This window comes from Montipora capricornis, chromosome 5, assembly GCF_036669925.1.
Source record: "Montipora capricornis isolate CH-2021 chromosome 5, ASM3666992v2, whole genome shotgun sequence".
Lineage (NCBI taxonomy): Eukaryota > Metazoa > Cnidaria > Anthozoa > Scleractinia > Acroporidae > Montipora > Montipora capricornis.
Window position 1 is genome coordinate 22,026,585 of NC_090887.1, and position 20,000 is coordinate 22,046,584.

The 20,000-nt window shown below is 37.9% G+C and overlaps 3 protein-coding genes across 4 annotated transcripts in view; 1 reads left to right on the forward strand and 2 right to left on the reverse strand.

The window, feature by feature from the left end:
* LOC138049916 (1-phosphatidylinositol 4,5-bisphosphate phosphodiesterase beta-4-like) overlaps positions 1 to 4,101 on the forward strand; it is a 62,672-nt gene extending 58,571 nt beyond the window's left edge. For both annotated transcript variants that reach the window (XM_068896394.1, XM_068896395.1), the window contains exons 35-37: positions 49 to 106; positions 632 to 718; positions 1,884 to 4,101. In XM_068896394.1, coding sequence (XP_068752495.1) covers positions 49 to 106; positions 632 to 718; positions 1,884 to 1,979 — 241 coding nt within the window. In that variant the 3' untranslated portion in view covers positions 1,980 to 4,101. The remainder of the gene's footprint in view (positions 1 to 48; positions 107 to 631; positions 719 to 1,883) is intronic.
* Positions 4,102 to 4,103: 2 nt separating this feature from the next.
* On the reverse strand, positions 4,104 to 9,067 carry LOC138049917 (trans-1,2-dihydrobenzene-1,2-diol dehydrogenase-like). Its single transcript, XM_068896396.1, has 4 exons — positions 8,568 to 9,067; positions 6,709 to 7,033; positions 5,217 to 5,382; positions 4,104 to 4,703 (listed from the first exon to the last, which is right to left on the reverse strand). The coding sequence occupies exons 1-4, from the start codon at positions 8,940 to 8,942 to the stop codon at positions 4,559 to 4,561; spliced, it is 1,011 nt and encodes a 336-aa protein (XP_068752497.1). The 5' UTR covers positions 8,943 to 9,067; the 3' UTR covers positions 4,104 to 4,558.
* A 3,523-nt stretch (positions 9,068 to 12,590) lies between these two features.
* Positions 12,591 to 19,937, reverse strand: LOC138049918 (trans-1,2-dihydrobenzene-1,2-diol dehydrogenase-like). The gene is made up of 4 exons (XM_068896397.1): positions 19,535 to 19,937; positions 17,426 to 17,750; positions 15,682 to 15,847; positions 12,591 to 12,921 (listed from the first exon to the last, which is right to left on the reverse strand). The coding sequence occupies exons 1-4, from the start codon at positions 19,907 to 19,909 to the stop codon at positions 12,777 to 12,779; spliced, it is 1,011 nt and encodes a 336-aa protein (XP_068752498.1). The 5' UTR covers positions 19,910 to 19,937; the 3' UTR covers positions 12,591 to 12,776.
* Between the last annotated feature and the right edge of the window lie 63 nt (positions 19,938 to 20,000).

The following is a 20,000-nucleotide window of genomic DNA, read 5'->3' on the forward strand; positions in this document are numbered from 1 at the left end:
AGACTCTTAAATTTAGTAATTTAAATTAGATGTTCTTGTTTTTTGCAGGAGACAGAAAGAACTTGATAAACAGAACATGAAACAGTTTGTAGATGAGAGGCAAAGGGTAAGGTTATTCTCACAGTGACTGTTCGCTATTACTGTAACATCTTCTGTCAGCTGAGTGTTCCCTACCATGATATCAATCCCCCAAGACAATAAACACTTAATGACTGGTCCCGAGGGAAACAGTTCATTTGTTTCCTGATCAATCTCATTGAGATTCAAGATTCCATTCATTTCAACTGCAACAGCAATGGTGGTTGTTGGTCAACATTTGCGGGTATCAGTGCACTGTTACCCTCTGACGTCATAGATTTTGCACTGTTGCCCGCTCAGAGACTTTTGGTGGGAAACAGTGTTATTGTTAGATGTCATGTGACCTCGAAGTAACTAATGAGGGCGTCTGCTGCTAGGGGATATAATTCAGCTATATAACAATATTGAGTGCTACATCTTTGCCTTGTAGGGCAATAGTCATTGTGTTATCATTGTACATTCAATCAGTAATTCCTTCATAGTTTCCCTCAAAGCCTAACCTCTTTTTGAATATGTACATGAAAACTCAAAGATTGCATGTTTTACTTTACAGTTAAAAAACAGACAGGAAATAGAAATTGAAGAGTTGAAGAATCAGCACAAAGAGGAGAAAAAGAATGTGGAAGTAGAATTCCAGAAGGTTGGGGTTTTCTTAGTCCAGGATTTTGAGAAAGTGATATTTGTTTCCAATATTTTAAGCTCATTTAATAATACTGTTTCTTTCTCCTTTAGTGCCAATTTCACTTTTTTCCTCTTCCAAAACACATGTTCATATAAAAGCATTCCTTTGTGACAATGCCACATGCTTATTCAGGTCAAAGCCTTATTTCCACAAACGTTTTTTTTTTAATCTGGCATCTTACTGCATGTGAATTGCTCAATTCTATACACCTAAACTTGTTACTTAAAAGAATGCCATAGTGGTCACTTCAAATCCATAAGCTATTGACACCTCAAATGCCCTAGCTAGGGTGGCCCCAGCTGGCTAGTAAAATCATGTGGCGTTAGAGTAAAATCTGTTAACTCTTAAGGCTGGTTTTCACCAGCAACGGAGTCGGAGTCAGAGTCATAGTCAGAGTCGTAAGAGTGCTTATGACCTAGTGAAAATCAAAGATTGGAGTCATAAGCGGAGTCATAAGCTCAACGGAATCGGAGTCAAAAGAAGCTTCCGACTCCGCTCATGACTCCGTCGGTTATGATCCAGTGAAAACTAGATTGTCGGAGTCGGAAGCAGAAGCGAAAGAACCAACCAATCACAATGCTTGGAATCTAGTATTGTGATTGGTTCTTCTGCTTCCGACTCCGACAATGCAGTTTTCACAGTATCGTAAGCGATGGAGTCATAAGCGGAATCGGTGTTCTGCTTCTGACTCTGACAGATTGATTTTCACTAGATAGTATCGCTCTGCGCTTCTGATTACAACTCCGACTCCGACTCCATCGCTGGTGAAAACCAGCCTTTACTCCCAGGGGTCAGTGGGTTAACCCATTCACACCTCAAACGCTGTAGGACGCCTCCCCATTGACAAGTAAAATCGTCTGGCGTTAGACAGAGTAAAATCTATTAAGTGTCACTCTCAGGGGTCAATGGGTTAATTAATGGAAGCTTTTGACTGCTTAAAGTGTTCATATAAAGTACCGGTAACAGAGACATTCAGGATGCCTGCCCTTTTATCAGAAAATTGGAATTTAACTCTAATCTAACCCTAACCATTTACAGTGTATCAGTGACTGCAAACCCCAACAGAACAAAAAAGCTGATCTAAAGATATGAATACCTTGGTCACTTTTATTTCTTTCTTTAGGTTATATCTGCAAATATGGATGAAATCAAGACTAATGGCGAGAAGTGCAGGAAGGCAATTCATACTGCTTTTCAAACTATTTTACCAACCCACTGAGGAATATGACAATGTTCAGCTGATAGTACTAGTGTTCTTCACAAACCTGATGCAAAAGTTGTCATTGAAATGACTTTGCTTTCACTGGATACCATGTTCAGTGAACTTGGAATATGCATTTAGAGGTCAGAGAACACTGGAAGTTTGACAAACCAAAGAACAGGCTGATGGAACATCAACAGTGTGACAATGTTTGCTTGGTCATATCAGACAACTTGCACTCACCAAAGGCTGTTGTCATAGGCAGGCAGATACATTTAGATAGGTGAGCATTAAGTTGGTATTAGAAAGGTGTATAGTATGGTTATTTGACTGGCCATGGGGTTAAAAAAGTTTACGGTCCCTTTTGTTCGATTTGAGAACGTGCCAACAAAATCATATCTGGTCCAAAAAATATTTATTATGTAGAAAAAATGTCTATTTTATCTCAGAGTTGTCAAGCATTTCTAGTCATAAGAGATAGTTTATAAGCAGAAAGTATCTCATAGGTAGGTATTCTATCTAATCTGTTTAGCCTGCACTTAACTTTTGTTGCGAAAGAGAACATTACAGTACCATTGGTACTGTACCATTACAGTACCATGGTGCCATGGGATTCGACTGAAACAGAAATCGCTCAGGTCACATGTAGTCTTTTTTTCTTTTGTACAGTTTTATTCCACTTATCCAATTACACTTCCCTGTACATATGGACAGCCAACTATTTAGGCATAGATATTTTGGTGAAATAATGGGTTAAGTTAGCATCAGGTGTTTGCCTCCAATGGAGTACAACTGCTTGATAAAACTCCACACCATAAACCATAAATAAATAATTTATGGATATTGTATGATATTTATATTATTACTTACATCACCATCATTATTATAGGAGGAAGACAGCAGTATTTTTTGTAGTCTCAAGCATAATTAGCTAAACCAATTTGGTGGGGAGTGACTGAAACATTAGGCTGTCAAGTGTAAATTTTCAGCAAGTTTTGATTTACAATACAAAGAGTGAAATAGGCCATGTTTTAGTAGAGAAATACTGTTTAATAGATGATAGACTTATGTTTGATGATTAAGTTACAAGCTCTTTGTAAATTGATTTTATGAGGTAATATTGTTATACTGAAATCAATTTAGAGGGTCATGTAAAATGTAATGCTAGAGAGAGACGGTCAAATTTTCCCTTTTTGTCATACCTGACTACCATAAATCCTCTAATCCCGGAAGGCTTTATTAATAGAGGATTTACAGCAGTCAAACTCATCACCTTTCAGGAATGGATGCATAATTACATGCTTTCTGATTAAGTGGCACCTAACGTTATTTAATAGCCCCTTAAAATACCCCATTTGGTTGGTTAGATCAGTCACTGAAATCAGAAAAGGGCCCAAGGATCTTGTGCAAATTTTTCCACTTTTCCACTCATATTTGGCAACAAAAGTAGAAGGTTTTCACTCAAACATGGCCACCACAATTACTGGGGTATTTATCTGTTCACTTAAATTAATGTAGTTGTCTTGATGACAAGGGACAACATTCCAAACTTACTATTAGTAGATGCTTTTAGGAAGGCATCATAAAATGTTATGTCATGAAGAGTTTATAAGTAATGGAGCTATTAACAAGGAATATAATATTGATTTACAAAAGGAGATTGTACACATTTGTTTACAGAAGAAATGATCATTTAAAAGGCAGGACTAAACGAATTTGTCTGTACTTATACTTATGTATGAAAATGGAAAATATTGTACCTTTCTGCTTTATCTGGTCATGACATTTTTCAGCTGCTGTCAGCTGTGTAAAAATTGGTTATATACTTGTTGCTGCTTTTTAGAAGCCTGTCAATAGGCTTTTGTCTTAGCTTATGGCCATTTTGAGGGGTGGGAAGCGAGAGGCCAAAACCACAGGTGTTCTTTCTGCTTCCTGTCCCTCCCATTGGATAGTAGCTACATGTATGAAGGGTAGTGATATGTTAGGCTACATTTGCAGTGATTTTACCCAAATTGGCGACTCAGCAGTACATTGTGCTAAGTAATCTCAACCAGAGCGCTTGCTGTAAAAAAGATCTTACCTCAGGTAACCACTCTGATTTTAGAAAATCAATAAAGAAAAATGTTACGAGACAACTCAACATTGGTTTTTAAAGCTTTTATTCATGCAGTTAGATTTTGAGACACAATTGGTTGAATATGATTTACACACACTTGTAGTGCAAAAAAGGTGTTATTTCTGGAATGTCTGAAATCCTGTTGTAATAAAGCACTCTCCTCTGAAAACCCAATAGTGCCTGCTGTGGAGCTACTTTAACACACATGGTATTATCAGAATGTGATTGTAAATGCCTGTCAGTTTTGGCTCATTTTCAGCACTAGTTTAATTGACAATTATTATTATTATTAATATTATTATTATTATATTATTATTATTATAATAAATCAATTTAATCAATTTTATTTTAATCAAAACAGATACAAAAAGGTACAGTCTGTCTCTGCCCACAAATTCATTTGGCAATGTTACCCTTTCATTTCTACTGTACTCAATTCATTCAAAGGTACATTTCTGAGCAAGGGATTTTCAAAGAACTCTCACAGGTCGGCATTGTAAACTACTCCAATTTGCCGACGTATTTCATCCATCCAGCCAAAAATCTTTTCTGTTGTCTTCCATGGCATTGTGAGATTTTCTTTTTGTCCTGATAGTAGGCTATTCCGGACTGCTTGAATTTCATATCTAACATGAAGAAAACGAAAATAATGAGATAGCAATAAGGAAACAGTGTAATAGAGCGTTTTTCAAATGAGTGTCGTAAAACCAAAACCAAAGTAATTAATTTGGCCAATCAAACCTCGAAGTAATTACTCGCGGCTGGCACAAAGCACGGGAAAATGTGCACGTGCGAGTCATGATTGGTTTTGTTTGTACTTCTGATTGGTTGAATTTCATATCTATCAGACTATAGAAAAGTAGGAATTGAGTGCAATACAATGTTTCCAACACTCCATTGCAGTAGATATTCATCAGCATGGATTAATGAGGGAAAAAAAAGAAAACCCGTGCCCAATGTTGTTGATGGTAACAAAATGTGTTAAAAAAAATAAATTTTAAAACACTGGAAATCATTTTCCATTTACTACCTTGACAAAGGCAGTTTTGCCAAAACGTTGGTATTAAGTTTTCAATTTACAGCATTTTAATTTTTTTTTTAAACATTTTTGTTATGGGTCAACAAGACCCTTCACTTACCTCATCCCAGTGGAATTCTCATAGTTCATGGTATCAGATGGTTCTGGAAGAGGGTATTCCTTTGTTCCAGTTGGCGATGTAAAACTTGTGGCACAATGGAACATTCTGTTAATAGTGATTGATCCTTGTGATCCAGAAAAGGTTGCCTCGCATGGTAGGTTGGCAACTAAAATGACCAAGAAAAGAAACTATCATACTAGGGGTTTCAATAACTTTTGAAGTAGATGCCTGGGCTAATCGATTCAAGTGGTGGTTACTCTTGTCCTTTACAAGGGTTTGAGTGAAAAATGAGGAAAAGTAGCCTGCTGTGAGAGGTTAAAACACTACGCCAATTTATTGGAGGCTAGGTGCTGTAAAAGAAACAAGAGAGGAGGAGCACTCTTCTCAGCAGCAAGGAGGTCACCTTGGCAACTGAGCCACAGTCCACCTCCCACGGCACCCGTCAACATATCACTGACACCAGTGTGTAGAGTGGATACTTACCCTAAAACATGGGAGGGAGGGAGGGAAAAGCAAGCGAGTAAGTAACAAGGTGACTCAAGCCAAAGCACATGGCAATGCCCCTGCAAACCTAACTGGAGTCCCCAAAGATGTTACAGAAGAAACCGCTGCATTGGCTTGTTTTTAACTTGGCATAAATTATAAATGTATTTAGCTTCATCAAATGTCTGACAACATAGATGGCCGTATACACCCAGTGACCGGCTTGTAATGAAACCCATGTCATACAGAAGGATCACAATGCCTCCTTTCTCCTGCATTACTCTTAATGCAGTCTTGCCACACTGCACTTTCATACAAAATAATTATTGCTACTTAACATAGTTGCTGGTGTACTATAATAAGTTCTGCTGGATTCTTCAATGTCAATACACCTGTTTGAACAGGGGGAACAGTTCAGCTTGCCCTAGTGCTAAGTTGTTCCAAGGAAGAAAGGTGCTAAGCCAATGTTGTGGTCTGACTTCCCAGGTCAGTGTTACATGTAATGCAGCATCGAACAACTCTGCTGAGGAGTTTCGCTCAACAAAATCTTCCTTTGAATGTGTTCATGTGATAACCTAAAAAACTTTTTTGACTTGTGTTGGAATGTGCCAACATATCAAAAGAAAACTACAAGTCTGAAAACCTACAATGTAAGCCAAGATTCAAATATAATATGAAGAAAAGTGTCAGTAATGTTAAACTCACCCATGCTCATTGTAATGGAAGCCGTCATCTTATTCCCTTTAAATAGTATTCTGCAGTTCAAAGAGGTATGAACCGGAAGTGAGGTGTTTTCGCATACGAATCCACTAAGACTTATTTAGAATACTAAGCGTGTGACTCGTCCCTGAAATTTGGTGGGAACGCAAAAAGGACACTTTCGGTTGGCATCCGTTGCTCAAACTTACTAATGCTGGGATGTGTGAAAACTCTAAGTCTTTGAAAACCTACAACGTAAGCCAACATTCAAAGATCATTTGAAGAAAAGTGTCAGTAACGTTAAACTCACCTATGCTCATTGTAATGGAAGCCATTTTATTTCCTTTAAAAAGCATTGTCACTACAATACTGGAGTCTACACCAGTCACAGTCTTTTGGCCAACTGCAGTGATACTTATGGGCTCATCTCCACCAAACATCATATCTACAACATGTAGACAGTAGATTCCAAAAACCAGAAGACCGCCACCACCTTGATCTGGGTTTTTGATGCGCTCAATTTGTTCTACGTTTGCTCCAAAGGAGACAAAAGCCATTCGAAGCTCACCAATAGCATTTGAATCTATGAGGTTCTTTACATCCATATACAGTGGAAAGAACCTTGTCCACATTGCCTTTGGAAATAAACATTGCAAACCTTTTAGTGTCAGTAAGAAAAACGACAATAAAAGCTGTTCCACAAGGATTGCCAGAATATTTCCCATTGTCTTAAAAAAGGTTCTCTAGTGAGCAATTGATGTTAAAAGGTGCATAGACGTCACATTTCAGTGGAATACCATGTATTTCCTGGAACTGTACAAGCCTCAGGTCAAAGAGATCAGGACTTGTTATTCTTCAAGCAATGAGGCCCCAACTTCCACACAACAAGTCCTTTGAGGAGTGGGAGGACAAAAGGGGCCCTTGACATTTTAATTGTCTTTATTCATACTAGAAGATGTCCATGAAGTCCTAAAAGCCTGAGCTGTGTAGTGAAAAATAGTAAGTATGGCAAATTTATCAAACTTCAAATCAAATGTCAGTCAGTATTGTGTGCTGTTTGTGACTGTTCAAGCACTTTTAAGCAGTGGGTTTTTCGATGGCAAAGGAATCCTTTCTGCAGGAAAACGTTTGTCAGGCAATAATTTTTGTTTTACTGAGCCCCGAGTCTCTAACAGTTGCCATGGCAACAATACAGACTTTGAAAAAGCCATTTTTGCATTCGGTCAATTGAACTGTCTTACGTCATACTTGAGTTATTTGTGAAAATGCTGTTGTTTTTAAAAATATTCTTTCAAATGCGAAGAAACGAAAAAAGTTTGAGATATTGCTCAAACCGTTAACGTTTTATAAAATTTATTTCCAGTTTTCGCGATCCAAAAGTATCAACCAGAAGTGAGGTGTTTTCACATACGAATCCGCTATTAAGGGCCCACAGACAGATTTTTCGCACGTTGCTGAGGAAGTGAAATGTTACTTCCAGTAACTGACGTCATCATATCATGAGCTGACAAGAAAACCCACTCACAAGCAAAAGTCACCACACAAACTGTTGTTTCCATCAAAGGTTTTTCCTCGCCCTTCCTCGTGCTCGTTCTCAGATCAACTGGGCATGCGTAAACAAACTGACTACCGGTTTGAAAAAAAGCTAAATTTCCGGCAGTCTTGATATTGAATATATTTTTTTTTTACATGGCACGTTTCACCCCCAAATACAGAAATATAGCTAAGCATTGATTTTTTCAAATCATCTTTTTTGAAAAAGTTATGGGTATTTCAGTATCCTTTACGTCTTTCAAAAGAATATTTTTCAAAATTAAAAGAAAACCATGACTGGCTGGATGCAAAAACGAATACAAATTATCAAACATAGGATAAGTACCAAAATTGCGTAGCATGGAGACAAATTTTGAGTTTTCCTTTTTTGGTCGTGTGACCATGGGCGTGGCATCATGACGTCATTGGCTTGAAGACAACTGACCAAAATGATGCCATATTCTCTCAAAAAATGCGTCAGACTTAGTGGGCCCTTAATAACTTATTTGGAATGCTAAGCGTGTGACTCATCCTCAGAATATGGTGGGAACGCAAAAAGCACACTTTCGGTTGGCATCCGTTGCTCAAACTTACTAATGCTTTAACAAAAGTTTGTCTGTCTTCTCGATATCTTACCTCCATGATGAACAACCCTTTGGCTTTTGCAAGTTCAAACACTTCCTTAGTTTCCTTTAGGTTCATGGTCATTGGTTTTTCACAAAGAACGTGTTTTCCGTGGTTCAGCGCTAGTTTACAAAGCCAGGCGTGTTGAGGATTGATCGTGCTAACGTACACAACCTCGACATTTGCGTCCTGGGCAAGTGCCTCGTAAGAGCCATATGCTTTCTCAATCTTGTGTTTATCTGCGAACTCGGACGCTCTTTCAAGAAAACGAGAAGCCACTGATACAACTTTATGCTCGTCTTCTGGCAATGTTTTCAAGGCAATTACAAAATCATGAGCTATTTTACCTGCTCCAAATATTCCCCAGCACGTCAAAGTAGCAGCCATGTTGAAATGAATCGCGTTTAACCATACTAAACAAGACGCCTATAAGGGCGTATCCGTGGGCTGCACAAGCAGTTAACACAAATTGTCCAGTTAGAGTGAACTACAACCACGGGTAAACTTCGGAAAATGGGGAAAGATTACCAGAAAGATAAAGCTATAAGTTAACTAGAAGTTACTTGTTGTAAAAACAGAAAGAGGTTATTTCTTATTATTAATGCTAATAAATTATCCAGTGGAAATCACGAGGCCCTATTAGGGGTTATCAGGAATACAGGGGATTTAGGTAAAAAACTTATAGGGATATGGGATATTTGGGGGAGGGGGGGGGGGGGAATACTATCACAATTCGGGCGTTATCCTTGACGAGGATATGTCTCTTGAACACCATGTTGCTGCTATTTGTAAATCCTGCTCAGGAAACATATCAGCGTTAAATCCTGTGAGCAATTTGTCCACACTCATTTCTTGTAATTAGATTTTTACAACTCGCTTCTTTATGGCCTGTCTAAATTTTCAGTGCAAAAGCTACAACTGGTAAAGAATGCTACAGCCAGAGTCCTCACCTTTTCTCACAAATCCGAATATATTACTCGAATTCTGCAAGGCCTGCAGAATTTGGCTACCCAGTGGGCAAAGAATTCAATATAAGATTTTACTTCTTACCTTCAAAATCCTCAATAACTAACCGTCTTATTTGTCTGACTTAATCAAATCTTATAGACCTTCAAGGACTCTCAGGTTGTCTGGCCTGCATCTTCTAAGCCCTCTAATAATCTTAACTCTTATGGAAAGAGAGCTTTCTTTTGCGCAGCCCCTGAGCTGTGGAATTCACTCCCTCATAACATCTGATCACGTCATTCTATATCTATATTCAAAGGCTTACTTAAAACCCGGCTTTTCAAACAAGCATACCTGGAGAAGTTATTGCCATTGAGTTGGTGCAAGATTTTATGATAATTATGTGAAATAAGATTACAAAACCTGTGTTATCTCATGGGTTTATTCTATCGTTTATGTGTTTATTGTTTTATTTTTTGTCATTCTCTATTAATCATGATATTTTTATTCATTATTTGACTACACCCCTTTTTACAAGTACAGTCTTTGTAAATATTTACTTTTATTCTTATGTACATAATTTTATAATCTAGTTTTTTAATTTATTGTCATTGTAAAGCGGTTTTGAACCTTGGAATTATCGCTATATAAAGTAGAGGTATTATTATTATTATTATTATTATTGTTATTATTATTATTATTATTATATTATTATTATTATTATTTACTTTTACTAAAGATTTTTGAGGAATGTCAAGATAAAAAGGTGAGATTTATTTGGAATACTGACTGGAGATAGGCCACTTCATTCGTTTGCTTTGGTTTGTCTATAAAAGAAAATAGAGTGTAAGCCTTTTTATTTGGTTCTTTAAGGCTTTTTAGCCAAATGAATATTCTTTTCACGTTTTTGATTCCTGTACAAGGAGGAATGGATTTATTTTTTGTTGTCAAATGTCATTGACTTGACATATCACATACCATTAAATTTGATGTTAGGCTAATTGTCTACTTATCAATTATTCCACGAGAGCGTGTTGGATATGAGAGAAACCACTGAGTAGATCTGAGTGTTGTCCCCGCAGAAGACTTCTAATCTTATATTTTTATAAACTTCTTTTTCTTTGCTTGATTTCAATGGTGTTTTTGGTTGTTAAAGGCTTTTTCCAATCTTCTTTTCCCGTTTTTTGATTCCTGTACTTGGAGGAATGGCGATGGAACCCCCAAGTCGTGCCATTGCTAAGTGAATCTTGACTGAGCACTATGGGCCTGATTGACACTTCTATATTTCTGATCACGATTTATGTTGTTATCGTTTACACAACCAATTACATATAAATTAATTTACAATCTTTCATCTCCCCAAGAGGGTAGGAGATGAAAGACCCTGGGATCGCAAAATCTCAGTAACGAAGACATTAATCCTTTTTTTATACTTGATTTATTGCTTTCTAATGGCAGGTGTTGCCTCACAATGGCCAAATCAACACACTCTGAGCGACTGTAGACTGTCACGTAGTAAAAAAAAATAAATCCAAAACCGTTGAAAGAAAGAAGCCAAGAAAATGAAATGTTACAAAAGACTAATACAAAAATATCTGCTCCAAGTGTAAAGTCTGTTTGGTGCATTGTTTCTAAGTTATTTGCCGAAACATGTCACTCAATTTTACTGAGCTTTATATGGAGACGCCATGTTAAGTTGTTGTTCCTCAAAAGGCCTTGAATCAACAAAACATCTGGACCTCAGTTTGCGATAAAAGCCCTCTCTTTTTGCTTGTGAACTGAACTAAATGAGCATAAACATGTCTTCTACAGCTTTTAATGCTTAATTTGCCAAAAACCACAAGGCAAAACCGTTTTTTGAACCAGACAGCTTTATCCCAGTTACTGTCTTGGTGTCACGCAAGGCGAAATTTGAAATTTCCAAATGCTGTATTCTCAAAATGAAAAACTGGTAAAAGAGTTACTTTTAAGTACTTTTTTACCTGGTATGGATTAAAAAATCAGAAAACCTAGCAGCTTTGATTTTACAATTTGATGGCGTCATGTGAAAATTAACTCTCTATTGATAAGCCTAAATGCTTGGCACAATGGCCGATTGAACACACTGGTTCGATTCTCCAAATGTTTGAAACAATGGCCAGTTGAACACACAGGTTCAATTCACAAAATCTTTTGGAACGACTAAACAAACTGGTTCGCAAGAAAAACAGATCCATTAGAGTATTTGTTCAATGCAATATCAAATGCTTTATACATGCAGTGAAACACACAAGACCGGAGCAAGATCTAAAAATAACTTAATGTAACATCGGTGAGGCACAGATATATATAACAAACCCTCACGTGATTAGAGTTGCTTTGATGGCTCAGTGGGAACTTACTTGCTACCGGTGCGTGTGGACCGAGTTCCAGGCGCGATGGTTCCGGTTGTATCATACGGTATTCTTATCGAGCGGATAATCTACTATCCCTGGGGTATGCACATTTGTGACTACAATGAAAAATTAAAAAAAACTTAACTGGACCATTAAACAGTGGATAGCGTTGAACTCGTGCGCTGATTGGCTCATCAAACTCTGAATATCCTGTGCTATTTACCTCCGGGCAACTCGGGAAAAAATGGCGTCCTGATTTGCATCCGTGACCAGTGAAGAAAACATCCAAATTTTTTTGTGCTGTATATTATCTCACTGTTTTAGTATATACTAAAACAACTATTCACCTCAGTGTCGGTGGCTAGCATTGGATATTTACTTCGCCGCTTTGCGGCTCGGTAAATATCCACCGCTAGCCACCTCCGCTTCAGTGAATAGTTGTTAACTATGCATGTCCATATTATAGTAATGTGGTATCAACATACACTAACATATATTATGCCATTCACTTAGCCTCTCGCACCCACCTTCACATAAACGCATCCACCTTCACTTGTATGCACTCACCTTTACTTGTTTTCACTAGTTTGATTGACAATTATTATTATTATTATTATTATTAATTAAATAAGATTGACACCTTAGGCCAACCCTTTGCTTTAAAAAAATAAACAGGACTAAAGAAAAGGAAAAGAAAAACATTTGCAGGCTGCTTCACTTGGTGAGTGGAAGGTAAATCAATTTGATCAATTTTTGATCAATTTTATTTTAATCAAAACAGATACAAAAAGGTACAGTCTGTCTCTGCCCACAAATTCATTTGGCAATGTTACCCTCTCATTTCTACTGTACTCAATTCATTCAAAGGTACATTTCTGATCAAGGGATTTTCAAAGAACTCTCACAGGTCGGCATTGTAAACTACTCCAATCTGCCGACGTATTTCATCCATCCAGCCAAAAATCTTTTCTGTTGTCTTCCATGGCATTGTGAGATTTTCTTTTTCTCCTGATAGTAGGCTATTCCGGACTGCTTGAATTTCATATCTAACATGAAGAAAACGAAAATGAGGTAGAAATAAGGAAACAGTGTAACAGAGCAGTTTTCAAATGAGTGTTGTAAAACCAAAACCAAAGTAATCACTTTGGCCAATCAAAAAGGAGGAAGACATTCCAGGAAACCAATCAAAGCGCAAAGTAATTACTCAAAGCTGACCCAAAGCACGGGAAAATGTGCACGCACGAGTCATGATTGGTTTTGGTTTTAGTTCTGATTGGTTGAAAAAGTGGCACGAGAACTTTGAACCAATCACTGAGTAAAGTAATGCAAAATCAAAGCAATTAGCTAATTACTTTCGACACCCAATTAAAAACTGCTCTATTCTAGTGCTCAACATGAGACCATCTTAAAGGGGTACTATGACGAAAATTGCATCTTTGCTATCTAAGCCATTTTGAAACATAAGCAAGTAGTCCATGTGAGAAGAAATATGCTGTTTACTGTTTTCAAATATCTCTTTTTGTTCCAGAGATATTAGAGTCTTTAAAATATGCAAACTAGCCAAGTGATGACGTCATACACTCTACCAAATTTTGTTCAAATATGATGAAAAGAGATATCTCAGCCAATTTGAATCAGAAAATTTTTGAGTTTTTGCAGTAAGATTCTACTAAATGTTCTTCACAATATGAGCTTAACAGTTCTGTTACCATGGCATCATACTGGGTTCCAGACCTCCCGCATACTAAAAGCTTTTCTGGCCACATTCATACGCATGATCCAGCAAGCATATAAATATGTTAGCTCGAGTTTGTGGCGTTGTTTAACATTTTTCAAACTGAAAATCACTAACATATTGAAATCAAGTGGGTGGGGACTGGAATAGAGTGAGTTGCCATGGGAACAGAATTTTCTATAGTCATAGGTGTGTTTCCTGTAGAACTATTACACTACCAAGTTTCAATGGTCTGCACTGCAAAATGGCCAAGGTTCTATTTATATACTCAATATAATATTGGATTCAGGGTTCGTACGCTTTTTGCAACTAAAAATTCAAGGACTTTTCAAGTACTTTCAAGGACACATTTTCCATTTTTCAAGGACTCCACGCACGGCAAAATCAAGCGCTGAGCAGCTGTTCATATAGCTAGTGTGCGCCGACTCTCCCATGCTCGAAATGTCAACATCGTTCATGCACACTGTGCCTTGTGTTTGTCACCCTTGACTCCGCGTAGCCACTCTTTGTACAGTGGTTTCTGAAGCCACAAGTCGCTGAAAACACACTTTCCCATTGTTGTTAATCTTTTATCCTTGAAAAAATAGCCGAACAAACAACACCCACGCAAACAACAGGAAGCACTCGAGGCACATGGCTTTTCGCGGAAAGAGCGAAGACTACAAAACATTTCATTGGCTCTTAGAATTACAGACATTGAACCAATCAGAGCAATGAATATAACAAAGAACAGGAAAATGTAGTCGGCGCTTGATGGACGTTCGGAGAGTTGTAATGATCGTTTTTATTTGGTTTTTTTTTTTCACTATTATGTGTCACTACTGTTCTGCCAGTAGCATATATTTTCATATTAGGCACTCTAGAATCTAGGATGGATGAAATTAGCTACAAGTTTCAAGGACTTTCCAGCACTGACTGCAATTTTCAAGGACTTTTAAGGCCTTGAATATTTATTTTCAAATTCAAGGACTTTCAAGTACTTTCAAGGTGCGTGCGAACCCTGTGGATTGAGTGTATTACATCATCAGTCATCTCATTTGCATATTTTACCCATTTTTCAAACTTCAATATCTCCAGAACTAATGCAGGTGCAGGTATTTGCAAACGGTAAATGGCGTTTTTGTTCTTTCATGGAATTCTATGTGATGCACTCAAAAAATCAAGGGGTAAAAATTTGATCATAATACCACTTTAAAAGGGAAATGGATAGGCATTATTTTTATTCTCTTAAGAAAATGAGATTTAGGTCATTGGGGCTAGGATTTGAACAAGAAATAGCCTGAAATGGCAACAGCATAATTTAATGGTGTTTCGTAAGCACTAGGAAGAGGGATTTAGGACACACTGGATAATGGGACATGATATTGTATTTGTATCTCCCACTTTCAGACCCCTGTTTTAGTCTTGCTGAGTAAAGAAAAAGAAAGAGAAAGGATTTGCACTCCATCCACAGTTCAGCCATCATTCCTCACTAAATTGTACTACTGAGATGTTCAGAGGGTTTATTTTTAATTAGTGTTGGAGTTTTAATAGTATTAATAGCATTATTTTAATGACATTATCACAATCCTTGTATTGACGTGTTTGCCTTGTTTTGCACTGTATCCAATACATGTAAAATAAGATGCATCTCTGGGGTTTCTTACTGGGCAGGATATCAGGTAAAGATCTCTGCTGTTGTGATGACTTCTAACTTTCACCTTTAAATTTGAAGGTACCCTTGCCTGGCCAAACAATAGACCTTTTTACCCATACGGTGGCCATTTTGATTTCTATTGTCTGGAATAGCAATAGAAATCAAAATGGCTGCCCTATCGGAAAAAAGGTCTATAATGACAGACTATAGAAAAGTAGAAATTGAGTGCAATACAATTTTTCCAACACTCCATTCCATGATGGTAACAAAATCTGTTTAAAAAATAAAATTTTAAACACTGGAAATCATTTTCCATTTACTACCTTGACAAAGGCAGTTTTGCCAAAACGTCAGTATTAAATTTTCAATTTACAGCATTTAAATTTTTTTTTTCTAACACATTTTTGTTATGGGTCAAGGAGACCCTTCACATACCTCATCCCAGTGGAATTCTTAAAGTTCATGGTATCAGATGGTTCTGGAAGAGGGTATTCCTTTGTTCCAGTTGGCGAAGTAAAACTTGTGGCACAATGGAACATTCTGTGAATAGTGATCGATCCTTGTGATCCAGAAAAGGTGGCCTCGCATGGTAGGTCAGCAACTAAAATGACCAAGAAAGGAAACTATCATACTAGGGGTTTCAATAACTTTTGAAGTAGATGCCTGGGCTAATCAATTCAAGTGCCAGTTACTCTTGTCCTTTACAAGGGTTTGAGTGAAAATGAGGAAAAGTAGCCTGCTGTGAGAGGTTAAAACACTACGCCAATTTATTGGAGGGTAGGTGCTGTAAAAGAAACAAGAGAGGAGGAGCACTCTTCTCAGCAGCAAGGAGGTCACCATGGCAACTGAGCCACCTTCCACCTCCCACGGCACCCGTCAGCATATCACTGACACCAGTGTGTGGAGTGGATACTTACCCTAAAACATGGGAGGGAGGGAGGGAAAAGCAAGTGAGTAAGTAACAAGGTGACTTAAGCCAAAGCATATGGCAATGCTGCTGCAAACCTCTGTGGAGTCCCCCAGATATCACAGGAGTAATCGCTGCATTAGCTTGGGTTTAACTTAGCCTAAATTATACATGTATTGAGCTTGATCAAATGTCTGACAACATATATAGATGGCCATATACACCCAGTGACCAGCTTGAAATGAAACTCATGTCATACAGAAGGATCACAATGCCTCCTTTTCTCCTGAGCATATAAAATTTTACTACTGAATTTGGAATTATTTCCATGCCCTACCTTTTTTAACTCTGTTGCTCTTAATGCAGTCCTGCCACACTGCACTTTCATACAAAATTGCTACTTAACATAGTTGCTAGTGTGCTATAATAAAGTCTGCTGGATCCTTCAATGTCAATACACCTGTTTGAACAAAGGGAACAGTTCAGCTTTCCCTAGTGCTAAGTTGTTCCAAGGAAGAAAGGTGCTAACCCTCAGTGTGGCCCAGTGGTTAGGGCACTTGCCTTGAGATGCAGAGATCCCGGGTTGAAGACCCGCTCTGACCACTCGTTGAATTTGATCCTGGTAGTCCCTGGTTCAAATTCCCAGCTGCACTTGTAAAGAGCCAACTGGTTTGCTTCCAGCCAGTTGGGATTCTTAATAGTAGTTGTTGTTGTTCTGTTCTGTTGTTTCATTATGTTTTATTGGCCCTGAAAAGCCCCTATGGGGAGTGGTCAATTAAGTATGTATGTATGTATGTATGTATGTACGTACGTACGTACGTACGTACGTACCTACGTACGTACGTACCTACGTACATACGTACGTGGTACGTGCAGCGTTCCCAGGTTAGTGTTACATGTAATCCACCATTGAACAACTCTTCTGAGGAGTTTCGCTCCACAAAATCGTCTTTGAATGAGTTCGTGTGACTTATAGTTTTCTTTTGATACCTTGGCACATTCCAACACAAGTCGAACAGTTTTTTAGGTTATCACATGAACTCGTTCAAAGACGATTTTGTGGAGCGAAACTCCTCAGAAAAGTTGTTCAATGGTGGATTACATGTAACACTAACCTGGGAACGCTGCATGTCCCACGTACGTATGTACGTACCTACATACATACATACATACATACATACATACGGTAAAACTATAAGTCTTTGAAAACCTACAATGTAAGCCAAGATTCAAAGATAATTTGAAGAAAAGTGTCAGTAACGTTAAACTCACCCACGCTCATTGTAATAGACGCCATTTTATTCCCTTTAAAAAGCATTGTCACTACAATACTGGAGTCTACACCAGTCACAGTGTTTTGGCCAACTGCAGTGATGCTTAAGGGCTCGTCTCCATCAAACATCATATCTACAACATGTAGACAGTAGATTCCAAGATCAAGAAGACCCCCACCACCTTGATCTGGATTTTTGATGCGCTCAATATGTTCTATGTTTGCTCCAATGGAGACAAAAGCCATTCGAAGTTCACCAATAGCATTTGAATCTATGAGGTTCTTTACATCCATATGCAGTGGAAAGAACCTTGTCCACATTGCCTTTGGAAAAAACATTGCAAATTTTTTAGTGTCAGTAGGAAAAACGACAGTAAAAGCTGTCCCACAAGGATTGCCCAGATTATTTCCCATTGTCTTAAGAAAGGTTCTCTAGGGAGCAATTGATATTAAATGGTGCTTAGACATCACATTTCAGTGGAACACCATGTATTTCCTGGAACTGTATAAGCCTCAGGTCAAAGAGATCAGGACTTGTTATTCTTCAAGCAATGAGGCCCCAACTTCCACACAACAAGTCCTTTGAGGAGTGGGAGGACAAAAGGGGCCCTTGACATTTTAATTGTCTTTATTCATACTAGAAGATGTCCATGAAGTCCTTAAAGCCTGAGCTGTGTAGTAAAAAATAGTAAGTATGGGAAATTTATCAAACTTCAAATCAAATGTCAGTCAGTATTGTGTGCTGTTTGTGACTGTTCAAGCACTTTTAATAAGCAGTGGGTTTTCGATGGCAAAGGAATCCTTTCAGCAGGAAAACGTTTGTCAGGCAATATTTTTGTTTTACTGAGCCCTGAGTCTCTAACAATTGCCATGGCAACAATACAGACTTTGAAAAGATGCTTTAATTAAAATTCAGGGTCTGGTTGTTCAAAAGCTGATTAACTTAATCCAAGATTAGCATAAACTTTTGTTTCATGTTTTCAACATTTCAGTAAAAGTTTCTTTTGGTTATTTTTGTTTTTCAAGATTCACTTCCTCTAGTGTAAAGTTTTGCCGAATGTTAGCGTTGAACAGCAATTCAGAGTAAAGATATAAACTCCTTGGTTTGTTTTTAATCTGGGATTAGTGTTAATCGGCTTTTGAACAACCGGGCCCAGGTTTTTAAAAAATATATCTTTAAAACTTATACATTGACCTTTTACTTTTTTCGAAAAACCCTATAGACCAAATGCAAAAATGGGTGCCAATAAATTAATTTTTTGTATTTGTGAAAAGTAGTCTGACTAGCCTCTTTTCAAAGCCAAAATTCTTTCAATTTTACATGTGTTAACGAGGCTAGTCAGGCTAATTAGCACAAAGACAAAAGAATAATTTGTTGACGGCCAGTCTTGCATTCGGTCAATTGAACTCTCTTATGTCATACTTGAGTTTGTCGTTTTTAAAATTATTCTTTCGAATGCGAAGAAACGAAGAAAGTTTGAGATATTGGCCTTTCCGAAATTCAGCAGGGAAATGGAGCGAGTTTCAAGTTTTAACTAAATACTACCAGATGAAAGATCATGTTGAGTATGGTGCTTTTAGGGTGAACAGAGACCAAGTTATGGACCTTGAAACATGGTTCAAAATCCATACAAACGTCTCTAATTTTGACAAAGCGTCCCCCAAAACCATATAAACTCTATTTTTTTTATCAGTTTAGTGACAACTGTAAAATCCCGTCATGTACCTACAATTTGAAAGAAGCTGCGATGAAAATCGCTATGTTTGCCCATTTTAAAGAGTATCACGGAAATCATAAACATTTTAAGAGTTTATATGGTTTTGGGGGAGGCTGTATCAAAATTAGAGACGCCTGTATGGATTTTGAACCATGTTTCAAGGTCCATAACTTGGTCTCTGTTCACGAGATTTCAGGTCACAACAGGTATCAACCGGAAGTGAGGTGTTTTCGCATACGAATCCGCTATTAAAGACTTATTTGGAATGCTAAGCGTGTGACTCGTCCCTAGAATTTGGTGGGAACGCAAAAAGCACACTTTCGGTTGGCATGCGTTGCTCAAACTTACTAATGCTTTGACAAAAGTTTGTCTGTCTTCTCGACATCTTACCTCCATGATGAACAACCCTTTGGCTTTTGCAAGTTCAAACACTTCCTTAGTTTCCTTTAGGTTCATGGTCATTGGTTTTTCACAGAGAACGTGTTTTCCGTGGTTCAGAGCTAGTTTACAAAGCCAGGCGTGTTGAGGATGGATCGTACTAACGTACACAACCTCGACATTTGCGTCCTGGGCAAGTTCCTCGTAAGAACCATATGCTTTCCCAATCTTGTGTTTATCTGCGAACTCGGACGCTCTTTCAAGAGAACGAGAAGCCACTGATACAACTTTATGCTCGTCTTCTGGCAATGTTTTTAAGGCAATTACGAAATCGTGAGCTATTTTACCTGCTCCAAATATTCCCCAGCACGTGAAAGTAGTAGCCATGTTGAAATGAACCGCGTAACTAGATTGCGTTACGAGAAACAACTTGCAAGATTTTTGAGACCGGAAGTGACCTGTTTTCCCTTTCAATTTG